Source organism: Lutra lutra, chromosome 5 (genome assembly GCF_902655055.1).
Source record: "Lutra lutra chromosome 5, mLutLut1.2, whole genome shotgun sequence".
NCBI lineage: Eukaryota > Metazoa > Chordata > Mammalia > Carnivora > Mustelidae > Lutra > Lutra lutra.
Window position 1 is genome coordinate 147,146,083 of NC_062282.1, and position 17,103 is coordinate 147,163,185.

The 17,103-nt window shown below is 38.0% G+C and overlaps 1 protein-coding gene across 1 annotated transcript in view; it reads right to left on the reverse strand.

Annotated features, from left to right (window-relative positions):
• Positions 1-3,332: 3,332 nt before the first annotated feature.
• Positions 3,333-17,103, reverse strand: part of COMMD10 (COMM domain containing 10) — a 193,703-nt gene continuing 179,932 nt past the window's right edge. The window contains exons 6-7 of the mRNA XM_047730761.1: positions 4,800-4,859; positions 3,333-4,065 (exon numbers count right to left, since the gene is read on the reverse strand). Of these exons, the coding sequence (XP_047586717.1) occupies positions 4,027-4,065; positions 4,800-4,859 (99 nt within the window). The 3' untranslated portion in view covers positions 3,333-4,026. The remainder of the gene's footprint in view (positions 4,066-4,799; positions 4,860-17,103) is intronic.

Consider the following 17,103-nt stretch of genomic DNA (forward strand, 5'->3'; position numbering starts at 1 on the left):
TTTGGTAGTAAAAATGACAAGATACGTGACCAGAGTGTCGTGGATCTTCTTCGGTTCCTGAAAGGTGCTAATAAGCCTTTTCCAATCTCTGGGATGCTGGATAGGCCATTCTCTGTGTCCGGAATGCTTTTCACTCTAGTCTTCCATTATTTATTCTCTTCTTCAATTGCTTTGTTCTATCTCACTGCACAGGACTCACTTCAAGTATCACTTCCTCAGAGAAGCTTTCCTTGATGCCCAATCTAAACTTGGTCGTATCTCTGATTTTGATTTTTCTTTTAACAGAAGCCAATTGTTTTTCATCCCATACTTGTTCACAATTTATTGCATTTTCTTGCTTTTTAAAAATTGAATGTTTAAAATATTGTGTTTTAAGAAGCCAGAAACCATATTTATTTTGTTCAACATTGTTAACACGGTGCTAGCATATGAAGTTCCTAAAATCATAGGCACTCACTGAGTATTTGTTGAGAAAATGAATGTCTGACTTCAGTGTCCTTACACTTAAATACTGTGCTAGTGCCTCTCCCATTTGCTGATTATAGAAGAGATCTCCTCTTTGATTCTTCTAGAGTTATTAGCATGAAAAACCCAAGTAATTAGTGATGTTCCAGTGTTCAATTCTCTCTCACCTGATGCTGTTCCCAAAACCTGGTCCCAGGTTAAGGAGAATGTGGACAATGAAATGCACAGTAGGAGAAAAGGGTGATGAAGTTGTTCTGAGGCAGGTGAATTCTCCTTTACCGTTGGAGATGGTATAAATGAATATGGGCCATGAGTTCAAGCCCCATGTCAGGCTCCATTTTGGGTATGGAGCCTATTTAAAAATAAACAAACACATAAATAAATAAATGCAAGTATAAGCATACACAAAAAGGCGTGTGTGCATGTGTGTGTGCGTGTGTATTTGCATAAGACGTCTGAAAAGATACAAACCAAAATTTTCAAGTAGTTGGGTGAGCACTTCTGGGAAGTGGAGTGAGACTGGCAAAACAGGAACTTTTTTTTTTTTTAAACTAAGGGCAACTATGATTTTTATAATAAAATACCATTAAAGATAAAAATGGAAAATAAATCTTCATACTTCTTATTTAATCCCACCTCTAGTAATTTGTAGTAATAAAATAATGACAGATGTGGTCCAGGGGTTATAGATATAATGATATGACACCAGTGAGTTCTGTACTATGTTAAAAAATGAAAATAGTCTAAACATCCAACAACAGACTGGAAAACTACATAAAGTGTAGCTCATGCACATGGTGGGTTATTTAATATATACTGAAATTATGTTTTAGGTAGTAAGGACAGGAAAAATGCTCATGTATAATGTTACACAAAGCAAAGTATGAATCTGTATTTATGGCATTATTCCAATGTGTTAGGAAAAGAAAAAAAAGAGAGAAAAAAGAACGAGAGGGACACCTGGATGGCTCAGTTGGTTGGGCATCTGCCTTCAGCTCAGGTCATGGTCTTGGGGTCCTGGGATCGAGTCCCACATCAGGTTTCCTGCTGGGTGGGGGGGGTCTGCTTCTCCCTTTTCCTGTCTGCTGCTCTGCCTACTTGTGCCCTCTGCTCTCTTGTGTGTTTTCTCTCTCTCAAATAAATAAAATCTTAAAAAAAAGAAAAAAAAAAGAACAAGAAAGATATATGGGTAGGAAAAAACCACTTCAGTAGAATCTACCAAAATGTCATTAAATGGCTGTTTTGGATGATAAGAGTCTACTTTAAGGTTACTTCTTTGTGAGTTTTGGGTTTTCCTCATTAAAAAGAAGCACAAATTACTACTGGAACATTGCAGGTATTACTTGTAGTAGGGGTAAAATAGTACAATGGTTCCTTTCTAGCAAGTAAGTCTATTTGTGTTCAAGCCTCATGCCAGGCACTCAAGTAAGAGTGCTGGGAGAGGAGCTTCCAGCACTTGCCTCTCCAAGTCCCTTATTTCTATGAAAAGGTCACAGGTATTCGGCACTGTTTGGGAATGATATTTTCTTTGACCTGTGTATCAGAGCAATGGTGGTGCCTTAAGGAATGAAATGATCTGCAATTAAATATATTTCAAGAATAGTTATGTTCTGGACGCCTGGGTGGCTCAGTTGGTTGGACGACTGCCTTCGGCTCAGGTCATAATCCTGGAGTCCCGGGATCGAGTCCGCATCGGGCTCCCAGCTCCACGGGGAGTCTGCTTCTCTCTCTGACCTTCTCCTCACTCATGCTCTCTCTCACTGTCTCTCTCTCAAATAAATAAATAAAATCTTAAAAAAAAAAAAAAAGAATAGTTATGTTCTTAGTTGGAATTAGACCTTCCATTAGGCCTTTCTTCAATGCCTTTGGTCAGACTTTCTTGAACTAGACTCCTGGAGAGGAAACTATTTACTACATTTTTGCACAGTTTTAGATAATACTCCTAGAGAGTATAAAACCAGGTCTTTTAGGGAGCATAAAACAAGCTACTAATCGAGAATTTCATTTTGGACTGTCACGTTTAGTTTAGATACCTACATGGGAGTTAAATTGGCCATTAAACCAATGAAAACTTTCAACTATCCATATGGTCACCGTCAGGAGAGTCTAACAAATTCAACTTGAGATGATGTATGTGTTTTTGTATATAAGAAGTCTGAAGGAATAGTTACGAAAATGTTTAAGTAGTCAGGTAGCTCCCTCTGGAACTGGCAGAACAGAGTGTAACAAAATAAGACAGCGCCCATAAGCTACATATGGAAATAAATGCCGCTGTATTATAAACAAGTTTTCCAGATAGCGTATCAATGGACATTAAAGAAACTTCAAATTAATCAACTACAGACAGCAACTGTAATATTACTTTCTGAAATCATCCGAACTCCCAATTGTTCTCATCAACGACATAAAGCACACATACAAAGAAAGGCACAAATTCCATACAGTGAACATTTACTTGAGGGACCATCAGTGCAGATACCTTACAGAAGGAATGTGATTTAATTTCAGTGGCTGGCTGTTAACCATAGGACATTTCTGAGATCAAATACCTTCATATGAAGTCACGTTTGACTCAAATCAATGTCTACGACTCCCCCAATTTCTCCCCTCCCGTCTCCCCCTCCCACCTGCTCTGTCTCTGTGGAAACAACAGAGAAAAAATATTTCATTCATAAAAAATTCAACTGGTAATATTTTTATAGGCAATCATACTCACGTTTATATACAATCACAGTATAAGATACTGTGTACTTCAGTTCACCTAATTCTAAAACATAAAAATTTTATTGACTTAAATTAATTAACATATTTATAGAAAGAAAATATAAAAGGTATCTGTTTTTGGAATTTTAAGGATAACTATTTAACACTCATGACAATTATTTTTATTTATGATCAGAATCTCTTCCTTACTATGAAGTGAATCATTATTAATTTGCAGTACAAAGAAAAGCACACAGAAACCTGGACTATTATTAGATCATTACACTCAGACCAAAAAAATTAAAGTGCACATAGAAGCTCACACTGGAATTAACTGATTCACTACCACTAGCTCTATTTCAGATTTCGTTCCTATGTTATTTCCCAAGCAAAACATCATTATATTCAAGGAAAAACAAAGTATCTGATTGCACTTGCTTGCTTTCTTGCTTTAATGAGGTAATGACTGGAGTTTTGTATTCTAAGGTACATAGTATCCCTTGTCTCTGTGGACCCTCCTTGATACATAAAGGTGTCGTCTAACATGTAAAAAATGAGCAGGTCAGGCAATAAAGCAAAAACAAGACGGTAATAACAATATGGTATTTACTGTTTCCTTCCAAGCAAATGCATTCTTAACAATTGTTTGCCGTTGGCTCACAGGAGGAGAGAATGGGTATTAGAAGCTCTCGAGACAATGATTTCCCTTGACTGGTATTACTCTAAGAAGCGGTAAGCCCTGTTGTTTACAAGAGGAAAGCTACCGAATCCTTCGCAAAACAGAACCTGGCAGCCCATCTTCGGGGCAGAATGATGAGGTGTCAGGAGTGTGATGGAGAAGCCAGTCTTCAGGAACAATCACGTGAGGGAATCCAGCTGCGCTTGTATGGTCTCCAGCTATTTAGACAGAGGAAACGAGAGAAAAGTTGCTGAAAGGCGAGAAATGCCTACGAAGGGCTGCTCAGAAACTTGCCGAGGGGAGGGACAGATCGGCCGCAGCGACTACGCATGTTACATCCATTCGCACAGCAACAGATTCACCATGTAGGAAAGTTTTCTTTTCATAAGAAGCTATTAGAATTCATGGCTGCGATCTACGTTTTCCAATGCATCAAGGAAGATTTCTAAATTTGACTCTTTGAAATACCCCCGGCTGCTTTAATTTAAATGATCACTACATAAGACTTTTGAAGAAGGGTTGGGGGTGGGGGGAGTGCATCTTCCTGGCTCACAAAGTCAGGATTTGGAAAGAAACAAGGACATTCACTCAAAGATAAAACTTCACAGGCCTGGCACCTCCCTTTCCTCTTGGGCCCGGAAATTAAAATATTTAATGTTAAATATACCTAAAGTGCCAGTGTGGCTAGGTATCACATAGTTCATTACTGAATGCTTTGCTTTAAAGTAACAATCCTATTGCTTTAATTAAAACCATTTCCACTTTCTTCCTGATTTAGTTTGTCAGATTCTCTTCGTCTCGGCAATGCTTCCTGCCGTGAAACATACGGTGTTTACAAGGGATGTTTAAAGAACTTCGCTCCGTAATAGGTCATTTAAAAATAAGAATTCATAAAAAGAAGGCAACATTATGTAAAACCCCACATAGCAGAAATTATTTTAAAAATACAGACCTTGTTATAGAAATCAAACAACTCCTTGTGACTGAATTCCACAAGAACTTTCTCCACACTCTGTATGGAAGAAGAAGAAAGAAGAACGAATTTAGTTGTATCCAATGTTTACTCCAGTTTTTTCTCTCTGGACAGCCCCAGAATATGCCCTATTATTTTCTGAGTGGTTTAAAAAAAATACTTACCTGCTTCATTCAACCCCACTGTTCTAGAACTCACAGATGCACTTAATGACACTCCACTTTAGCAAAAGGTTTCAACTCTATAGGGACATCTGTTCTTTAAGTTGCCTCCAGAAAGGTTAATAAAATAGAAGCCAGTAAGAGAACAATTTCATTCTCTATTTTTTTTTTCAAGATAGAGATAATATATGAGATTGTATTTCATCTTTCTCAGCAGTCCATTTGGAATCTAGCAAATACCATTACACAAAGACACTGGAGGCGGCCTATCTGATTGAACTCATCCAGCCATTAATGCCTCCCGTCAGCACAGCTGCTGCCTCCAAGCATTAATCTAGCAGTTATGATCTTAACATGCTGAGATGGTTACCTTTTTTAAGGTACAGACTCAGCAAAAGTTCACAATTCACATGACAGCTTCAAAGCGAAGACTTAACCAAGCTCCTTCTTTCCCTCAGATGTGACAGGGGAACCTTTGTGGGAGCTGTGGGTGCTGAGGGACACTGGGCACGTCTGCATAATGGCGCAGCAGAATGCAACGGGGATCTGGCCCCCCACAACCTGCTTTGGGATGACCTTGTAAACTGAGGGAACACTCAAAGTAGCTCCTGAAGATTGGTCAAACGTGTCTGTTTTATTCAAGGTACTTCTGGCAAGCGCAAGTTAATGAAGAGAGAGAATGCCAAGAATGGGCTTCCCACTCTGATCACACTGTTGTGCTCACAGGACATCAAACGGGCACCATGAACTGAAGAGCGGACAGAGGCTGAAAACAGACATGAATTCATGTACTTCATTGCTTGTGGTCATTTCCAACATTCTCTTAATTCTACTTCTGTTTCTATGGCTACTTTTTTCTTTGTTTCATCTGTTTTAATGGTTTCCATTTCTACTTACAAAGCCAACATTTCCAAAACAAAGTATCTCCAGCTAACTGAGGAGAGTCAATGGGGCTGTGTTTAGATGTGGCACCTCCCTTCTCAAGAAGCCAAGGCACAGAGGATTAAATTCCACACTTTTTCTTTGCTCTTGTAACACCTACCTAAGTAGTTAAGCTTTAAAATGAATCAAGAAGCAGATCTGCCTTAAAGCCTGTTCCTTTAGGAAGGAGAAAAAAGTAGCAGGCTAACTGACACACATCATTGAACCTTCAAAGGTTGAAATCAGCATTATCTAGCAGTGCTATATTTCCTCCCAGCAGTTAAAGGGAAAAGACAGGCCTCAGTTTACCCTGTGGAAAAGCAAGGCAAGTTCATTACTCTCTCATCAATCCAAACGGTGGGGTTGGGGGGAGAGAACAAAGAACTGAATCAGTTTGTGAACAAGCTGGGTTCTTGGATCCTGGATTTTGCTTTGTTTCAAGTTAGTATTTTCTAAAAGGCTGCACTGAGGAAAGGGAAGGAAGGTGACTTTGAAAACATACTTCCTAAAATAACAACAGCTGAAATAATGTGTGTGCCCATGTGCACGTGTGTGTGTGTGTGTATGTGTTTATACAGCAGAGCTATGTATATAAATTTAGTGTCTTGCTTTACTGAAATACTTAGCCCCAAGAAGGGAAAATGCTGATACCCGAGATAAAATATGCAAAGAATTAATGCCAATGTCTGGCAGGTATAATCACTGATAGCTATTATCATTATCTTTTCCCATTCAACCCGCAGTGACTTAGGGAAGACCGTGAAAATATGAGAGAATACAGGAATGGCTTTAAGTGTTCCATGTCATGTGTACAGAGATTATTCTTAGAATTTAAGAATCTACATTTACCCAAGGGGTGGGCAAGGGCAGTTGTTTAAGGAGGGTAACGATGGAACTTGGACAGATATGTAGGACAAAAAGGAAAGGGGTACTGGCTAAGAGCCAAATCCTCACATTGTCACGCTCTGACATGACACCCCAGAGAGCCCAAGAATTCTAAATCCAAATCTCGCTGCCAGGACATTACTGAAGGTATATTATCAAGAAAGCAGTATAGGTTGCATTTACTCAGTAGTTTGGTAACTTTATTTATGACTTTACATTTAGATATATGGCCCAAGGCCTCCATTTTTACTCATGCTTTAGGTCCCACAAATATTAGGAATGGGTGTGATCAAAATCCTTCCTTGGACCATGACATTTTTAAAAGGAAAACACACTCTGAGACTTCTTTGAGAATTTAACTAGAAAGTCACAAATCTGCTTTATCAAACCACAGTCAACTCTCTAGCTTCATTTCTCTTCAGAAAATGTATGGAAGGTTCAGTTCACTAAGGAGGCATGTTTTCAAAAAAATTCTCTTCAGTTTTATGTCTGGACACAAATCAGTGGCCGTCTAGACCCAACAAGGATGTAAGTGCATTAAGTTTACTAAGAATCCAATTAATACTATTTCAGGGGTGCCTGGCCTTGGATTGTCTAGCTCTAACACTCTGGGCCTCTGACTCAACTCATGGTTCATTAGTATCTTTGTTAAGGAAAGAAGAGAAAATAAAACTGATATTCAAACCAGTGCCATCTCAGCTATCAGTCCCAACTCTAACAACAAGCTTTCAGAAGGAAGATGCAGAAAATCCTGGCTACAGTTTTATAGGCTATATTCGACGATGGGCTTAATTCTCCATGTGCTGTCTATCACTGTCAATAGATGATGAGACTTGACTATTTGGTCCTGTGTTTTGTTTTGTTTTGTTTTGTTTTCCTTCCAAAGAGTCAAAAAGATAGTCTGGACAATAAACTGTAGCCTACTATGTCATACTAAATAAGAAGAGAAATATCTTAGTGACATAAAATAATAGTTGCAAGTAATCAAAATGCACTGTCACTTTATCAATCACATGTCAAAAGTATTTTCAACTTGGACTACACACCTCTAATCACTTGGTGAAAGAAAGTAATATATGTATGTATTTTTTTATGTACAGGTATATATAGATATATCTTAGGTAGTACTATATTTTGCTTTTTACAAAGTCAAATGTTTAGGGAAGAAGTTTATGGGAACATTACATCCCCATTCTTCCAGGAATCAGATACAAGCAATATTTTTACATAAGGCAAATTGCATTTTAAGTTGAAAGAACTTTTTTTTTTTTTTAAAGGTAATTCCAACAAAGAGTTTATACTGTCTTCCAAAGGAATATAATGACTAGGCAAGTACTAAAAATTATTTCTGGGAGGGCTTTTCACTGCTTGTGTGTTTAAAGGAATATCAATGGATACTACTGGCTATTATCCAAAACTCATGGGTAACACTTCGTAGATCTGATAAAGAAGGAAGAAAAAGTAAATTCAGACATAAAGGAAGAAAATGAGAGTAATATAATAATAATAGGGGCTTCAGCACCCCACTGACTTCAATGAATAGATCATTTAGACAGAAAATCAATGAGGAAACAGTAGCCTTAGCTGACACATAGGACCACATGGACTTAACAGACATATAGCGAACATTCCATCCAAGAGCAGAATACATATTCTTCTCAAGTGCACATGGAACATGCTGCAGGAAAGGTTACGTGTTAGGCCACAAAACAAGTCTTAATAAACTTAAGAAGATGGAAATCATATCAAGCATCATTTGCTACCCTAGAGGTATGAAAACAAAATCAATCACAAGAAGAAAGCTGGAAAAACTGAAAACATGTGGGGGCTAAACAATATGCTAATAAATAAACAATGAGTCAACAGAAAAAGAATAAATAAAAATACCTTGAGACAAATAAAAATAGGAACACAACAGTTCAAAATCTATGGGATATAGCAAAAACATACCTAAGAGGGAAGTTTATGGCAATACAGAGCCACCTTAAGAAATAAAAAAAAAAATCTCAGACAACCTAACTTTACACCTAAAGGAATGAGAAAAAGAATAAGTAAAACCAAAGTTAGTAGAAGAAAGGAAATAATGAAGATAAGAGTGGATATTAGTGAAACAGAGACAAAAAAAAAATCAATGAAACTAAGAGCTAGTTCTTTGAAAAGATAAACAAAAGTGCTAAACCTTTAGCCAGACCTATCAAGAAAAAAAAAAAAAAAAAAGAGAGGGCCCATATAAAATCAGAAATGGGAGAAGAGAAATTATAACCAATACCACAGAAATACAAAGGATCATAAGGCAGTACTACAAAAAAAATTACATGCCAACAAATGGGATAACCTAGAAGAAATGAATAAATTCCAATAAACACACAATCTTTCAAGACTGAGTCCAGAAGATACAGAAAATCTGAACACACTGATGACTACTAATAAAGTTTAGTCAGTAATAAAAAAAACCATCCCAAACACAAACAGAAATCTTAGACCATCCTCACAGGTGTATTCATAAAAGATTTCAACTGGAGTTAATACCTATCCTTCTCAAACTATCCCAAAAGACTGAAGAAGAAGGAATGCTTCCAGACTCATCCTATGAGGACAGAATTACCCAGATACCAAAAGCAGACAAAGTGACCATAAAAAAAGAAAACTGCAGGCGAATATCTTCAAGAAGATTGATGCAAAAATCCTCAACAAAATATGAGCAAACTGAACTCAACCACACATTAAAAGGATCGATCATTCACTACAATCAGGTAGAACGTATTCCAAAAATGCAAAGACAGTTCAACACCCACAAATTCATCAATGTGATACATCAAACTAACAGAAAGGATAAAAATGATATGATCATCTCAACAGATGCAGAATTTTATCAAATGCAATATACAGTTATGATAAAAACTCTCGACAGCGTGGATATAGAAGGAATGTACCTAAGACATACCCACAGCTAACATCATACTGGGTGGTGGAAGGCTGACAGCTTTCTCTTCCTCTAAGGTCAGTACGAAGACAAGGATGCCACTCTCACCACTTTTTATTCAACATAGTTCTGGAAGTCTTAGCCATAGTAACTGCACAAGAAAAAGAAACAAAAGGCACTCAAATTGAAAAGAAGATGTAAAAGTGTGCAGATGACATGATACTAGATACAGAGAACCTTAAAGACTCCGCCAAAAAACTATTAGAACTAAAAAATTCAGTAAAGTTGAAGGATGCAAAATTACAATACACAAATCTGTGACATTTCTATACAATTACAACAAATTATCAGAAAAAGAAATTTAAAAAACAATATTTTTCACAGTTGCATCAGAAAGAAAAAAATACCTAGGAATAAATTAAACCAAGGAGGCAAAAGACCTCTACTCAAAAAACTACAAGACATCGATGAAAGAAACTGAGATGACACAAACAAATGAAAGATATTCTGTGGTCAAGGATTAGAACTAATATTGTTAAAATATTAGTATCACCCCAAACAGTCTACAGATTCAATGCAATCCCCATTGAAAACCAATAGCATCTTTCACAGAAATAGAACAAACAATCCTAAAGTTTGTATAGAATCAAAATAATTTAAAGGAATCTTGAAAAAGAAGAACAAAACTGGAGGTATGACAATCCCAGATATCAAGATGTAATACAAAGCTGTTGTCATCAAAACAGTATAGTACTGGTGCATACACACACACACACACACACACACACGCACGCACGCATACTAGAGATCAAGAGAATAGAAAAGAGAGGCCAGAAATAAACCTATGCTTATATAGTCAATTCATCTTCAAAAAAAGGAGGCAAGAACATACTGTTGGGTCCATGGTCAAAGGAGCAAGACTGATACAAAGCAAAGGTCAAGCAAAGCTTTATCTGCTGACCGGCCAGGGCCGTCTCTTGTAAAGAGGCGACCTCTCTCTGCCTTACAGACTAGCTTTTAAGGGCAAAGGCCATATTGTGGGCCTGGCCATGCACAGGTGGCCAATGAGATTGTAACACAGAGAAAGCTGCACAGTCCTGCTAGGTCACACATAAGTGACCAACTGAATTACAATTTACCCTAGTAGATATTTGAACTAGCCTATCAGCTTGGTCAGAACTGGCGCCCAAAGGGCACCCAAAGGGCAGCGCCCATACTCCTTGGTAGCTAGGAGACAGTATGCGCCCCCTCTGATTGAATACCTCCACCTGGCCTGACCCACCCTTGTATTTGGGCTTTGTTACCTGGGACTGGTTTCCGGGACTTGTTTTTAAGTAAGATCCCTGGGCAAGGGGGGTGGGGGGCAGGGTCAGGATGGAGCTGCTCTGGCTAAATAGGCCCTTACACATACCATGGGAAAAAGTTTCTTCAATAAATGTAGCTGGACAGCTACATGTGAAAGAATGAAACTGGACCACTTTCTTTCACTGTATACAAACATATACCCAAAACCAACTAAAGACTTAAGTTTAAGACCAGAAACCCTAAAACTACTGAAAGAAAACACAGGCAATAAACTCTTTGATGTCAGTCTGAACAAGACTGTTTTGGATCTGTCTCCCCAGGAAAGGGCAATAAAAGCAAAAGTAAACAAATGAGACTACATCAAATTAAAAAGGTCTCGTATGGTAAAGAAAACCATCAACAAAACAAAAAAGCAAACTACTGAACGAAAGAAGATATTTGTAAATGAAATAACTGAAAGTGGGTTAATCACCAAAATATATAAAAAATTTCACACAACTCAATAGGAAAAAACCCCAAACAACATGAAGAGGAGACAAACAGAGGAACAGAACAGACATTTCTCCAGAGACTTACAGATGGCCAACAGACAGACATATGAAAAGGTGCCCAACATCATTCATCATCAGGAAAATGCAAAACCAAACCACAGTGAGGTATCATCTCAGGACTTGTCAGAATGGCTGTTAACAAAAGGACAAGAAATAACAAGTGTTGGCAAGAATGGGGAGAAAAGGGAACTCCCCTGCGCTGTTGGTGGAAATGTAAATTGGTGCAGCCACTATGGAAAACAGTAGGAAGGTTCTTCAAAAAATTAAAATAGGACTACCATATGGTTCAGCAATTTGATCTCTGGGTGTTTATGAAAACAAAAACAAAAACAAAAAACAACCAACAAATCACCAATCTGAAGAGATACATGTGCACCTATGTTCACTGCAGCATTACCTGTAATAGCCAAGATATGGAAGCAACCTAAATGTCCATCAATGGATGAATGGATAGAGAAGATATGGTATATATAAGTATAATGGAATATTAATCACAAAAGACAATGAAACCTTGCTATTCGAGACAACCTGGATATATGTAGAGGGTATTATGCTAAGTGAAGTAAGTCAAACAGAGAAAGACAAGTACTGTATATTTTCGCTTATAAGGGGAATACAGAAAACAAACAAATCAACAAAACAAAGCAGAAACAGACTCATAGATAATAGGGCCAGAGGGGAGAGGGGTGAGGGGACAAGTGAAACAGGGAAAAAGGATTAAAAGGTATAAACTTCCATTTATAAAATAAGTAAGATATAGGAATACTATGTACAGCACAGGGAATATAGTTAATAATATGTAACAATTATATATGGTCACAGTCGGTAGCTAGTTTATCACGGTGATCACCTTGTAATGCACATAAATGCACATGTACATCTGAAGCTAAAGTTGACCCTTGAACAACATGGGACTTAGGGAAGCTGGCCCCCCATATAATCGAAAATCCACATGTAACATTTAACTCTGACCAAACTTAACTACTAATAGCCCATTGTTGACCAGAAGCCTTACAGATAACATAACTAGTCGATTAATACATATTCTGTAAATTACATGAATTAGATACTGTTTTTACTTTATATACTGTTTATACTTATCATAAAGTAAACTACAAAAAAGAAAATATCATTAAGAAAATCATAAGGAAGAGAAAATGCATTAACAGTGCTGTACTGTATTTTTTTTTAAAGATTATTTATTTGACAGACAGGGATCACAAATAGGCAGAAAGGCAGGCAGAGAGAGAGAGGTGGAAAGCAGACTCCCCCGCTGAGCAGAGAACCTGATGAGGGGCTCGATCCCAGGAACCTGGGATCATGACCCGAGCCAAAGGTAGAGGCTTTAACCCACTGAGCCACCCAGGCGCCCCTACAGTGCTGTACTGTATTAATGGAAAAAAAAAATCGATGTATAAGTGGACCTGCCTGGTTCAAACCCAGACTGTAATATAATATTGCATACCACATATACTTTAAGAAAAACAAAAGAAAAAGAAAATTCGCCCTAAGGCTTTAGCTGTAATGGATAACTCCTAGGAAAACTCTTTTAGATATGGACCACACCAAATTCCATAAGTGTACTTTTATTTTTTTTTTTTTTTCAAAAGATTTTATTTATTTATTTGAGAGAGAGAGAATGAGAGAGAGCGGTCAGGAGAGGAGAGGGATCAGTGGGAGAAGCAGACTCCCTGCCGAGCAGGGAGCCCGACAGGGAACCAGATCCTGGAATTCCAGGATTGTGACCTGAGCGGAAAACAGAGGCTCAACCAACTGAGCCACCCAGGCGCCCCCATAACTGTGCTTTTAAATAAAAGCATTACAGTTGTTTTTCACACACACACAAAATAGGGTCACAAACTAGGGAAAGAGCCCAAATGTCCACAGACTGATGAATGGGTAAAGAAGTTGTTATATGTATATATAAGATGGAATATTACTCAGCCATCAGAAAGAATGAAATCTTGCCATTTGCAAGGACATGGATTGTAAGGACCTATTTTAGCCAGAACACTTCTATCTAGGTTAAACAATAACCTTGTTGTTTAACCCTTAAACTGTCCCTGCCCTGCTTCCCCCAGGGGACTTACTCAAAAACAAGTCCCAGAAACCAGCCCCAGGTAACAAAGCCCAAATACAAGGGTGGGTCAGGCCAGGTGGAGACATCCAATGGGGGGGGGGGGCCGCATACTGTCTCCCTAGCTACCAAGGAGTATGGGCCCTGCCCTTTGGGAGCCTTTTGGGTGCCAATTCTGACAAAGGTGATAGGCTGGTTCAAATATCTACTAGGGTAAATTGTAATTGAATAGGTCATTTACGTATGACCTAACATGACTCTGCAGCTTTCTCTGTGTGTTACAATTTCATTGGCCACCTGCGCATGGCCAGGCCCAACCACATGGCCTTTGCCCTTAAAGGCTAGTCTGTGAAGCAGAGAAAGGTCGCCCTCTCTGTAAGTGATGCAGCCCTGGCTGGTCAGTCTGATTCTTGATGCTTGGCGTGAAATAAAGCTTTGCTTGACCTTTGCTTTGTAACAGTCTCGCTCCTTTAATCACGGACCCATTATTGGGGGACCTAACAGATGGAGCTAGAGAGTTAATCCTAAGCAAAATACATCAGTCAGAGAAAGACAAATACCGCATGATTTCACTCAAATGCGAAATTGAAGAAAGAAGACAGATGAACTATATGTGAAGGGGGAGAAGAAAAGGAGAGAGAGTAACAAGCCGTAAGAGACTCATGACGATAGAGAACAAACTGAGGGGAGATGGAGGGAGCTAGGTGAGGGATGGGCTAGACGGCAGATGGGCAGTAAGGACGGTACTTGTTGTGATGATCCCTGGGTGTTATATGTAAGTGATGAGTCACTGAATTCTATTCCAGAAACCAATATTGTACTGTATGTTAACTAAAATTTCAATTAAAAAAAAAAGAAAGAAAGAATTACTCAACTAGAAAAGTAAAAAATAAAGAATAGGCTCAAATGATTATATGTATTCTGGAAGTCCTGCCACTGGTAATCACCTACATTACCTGACATGGGTATCACCCACAATACCTCATACTAATTTTAAAACAGTCCAAGGAGGTAGGCATGCCATAAAATATTTGTCTTTAACAGATGAGCACATGGAGGCACACTGTGGTAAGAAAACCACCTAAGGAAAACAACCACGTAACAATGGACAATGAACTAGAAGAGTCAGAGCAGGAAATTAAGGGCTATCCAGAACTGTATGTGAGATAAAGTACGGATAACTATCAATAGGTAAATGTTATTAGAGAAAAAAGGAAGTAATTTAACGACACCCAACCACATCAAGATACTATTATACACTCTCTTCCAAGTAAACGAAGACTTTCTTAAACATTAAAAGGGAAGTCAGTAAGAAAGATAGTTTTTTGGTGTTATTTTGCTTTGTTGTTATTGTGTGGCTGGGGTTGAGGAGTGTGGGTCATGTGTCCTGAGTCATCCAGACTACTACATGCCCTCTTTTTGGAGACAAAAGTGCTCGTACCCCAATGTGCTTTGGACGCTACTATAAGTGATACCTGCTCATGTGAGAACAGACCAGAATAATATTTTTCTTAGTTTGATACAATCTTCCCTAATCTAACTTAAAAAGTTTTATTTCCCAGAAGACTCTTCCAGAAAAAAAAAAACAACAAAAACAAAACCCAAACCTCTCTGTACTCCAACCAAACTGCTGTACTCATTATCTCCCAAATATCCCACACTTTCCTGTCAGTTTTTATTCATCTCCTTCCAGATGGAGTGTAATTCTAAGTGGATGAGATAAAGTGAAAAAGCTAAAAGAAAATATACATGAATTTCTCCATAACCCTGGAAGATATAAAGACTCCCTTAAAATGACAAGAAAATATGCTAACCATATAATCTTTAGTTGGCAAAGAAGCTGCTAGTAAATTAACTATAAAGAAAATGTATATTAATATACATTTTATATATTATAATATACATACATGTTTATTATATATGTATGTATGCATAATATACATACACATATATTATATATATATAAAATATATATAAATATATTAAAATCTAGAACTTCCAGTCATCAAGTCACATCATCAAAAGACTAAAAGGAAAGCTAGAGACTCATAGCCAGAATACACAAAAATGCCCACAAATCAATAAAAAAGAGCAAAACTGAGATGAAAAAAGGATAAGAACATATACACAGTCATTGCATTGTACACCTAAATCTAATACCATATTGTGTCAATTACACTTCATGAAAAGACAAAAAGAAAGCCACATGAATGGTGGTGTTTGGCTGGTGTGAAGGAGCAATCTATCAGGAGACTCACATGATGTTAGATGAGATTGTGAAGAGGGGATCCAGCTAATGTGTTGATCTCCAAGCCCGCCTCTGGTGGAATACAAGCGGGAAAGAACCTAAAAATTATGGACAGCCCTCCTCTTGGTGGATTTCCTGGCAGTTTCCCCAGGAGAGAGGGGGTACTCCAGGTTGCTCAGGAGCACTCTGGCATGACAGCCTTGCTCTGATTTAGAAAAAGAAAAAGGAAAAAAAATAAAAAAAAGAAGATAAGAGACTTGAACAGTCATTTCACATAAGATGTCCAAACAGCCAAAATGAATTGAAAATATATTAGCAACCGTACTGCTGGAAGGCATGAAACCTGTGTAACTACTCTGAAAACTTGTCTGGTATTATTTACTAAAGCTGAATACATGAATGCCCTTTGACCCAAAATTCACTCCTAAGTATTAGTATCATGTTCAATTGAAATATACACATTTGGACACCAGGAGACAAGAATATTGAGAACATCAATATTCAAAAAAACCAAAAAATGGAAGTAACCATTCTTTCAGTGGAAGAATACATAAATTGTAGTATGGCAATACAATGGATGGTTATACAGACATGAAAATAAGCTACAGCTAAATATGACATCATGCATGACTCCCAAATATCTAAATGTCAGAGAAAGGCACAGAAGACACATATTGATTGGTTTCATTTATATCGGGATTTAAAAAACAACAGTTTTAACAAGGTTTTAGAGGGGCGCCTGGGTGGCTCAGTGGGTTAAAGCCTCTGCCTTCGGCTCAGGTCATTATCCTAAGGTCCTGGAATCGAGCCCTGCATTGGGCTCTCTGCTCAGCAGAGAGCCTGCTTCCTCCTCTCTCTGCCTCTCTGCCTACTTGTAATCTCTGTCTGTCAAATAAATAAATAAAATCTTAAAAAAAAAAGGTTTTAGAAACAAATGCTTATGTAGGACAACTATAAAGTAACAAAGTAATAAAGATATTACCAGAAGTATTAGAGTAGTGATCACCTCTGGGTGACCAGACAGAGGAGGAAGTAATTGGGAGGAAACATGAGGGAGGGTTCTGACATAATGACAATAGTGTATATGTATCTTGATCCTGAGGGTTCAAAGTTGCTCTTTTATAAGTCACTGTGCTCTTTCTGTATGTGTGTCATATTTCCCCAATTAAAAAAAAAAAAAAAAAAAGGTGGGGCGCCTGGGTGGCTCAGTGG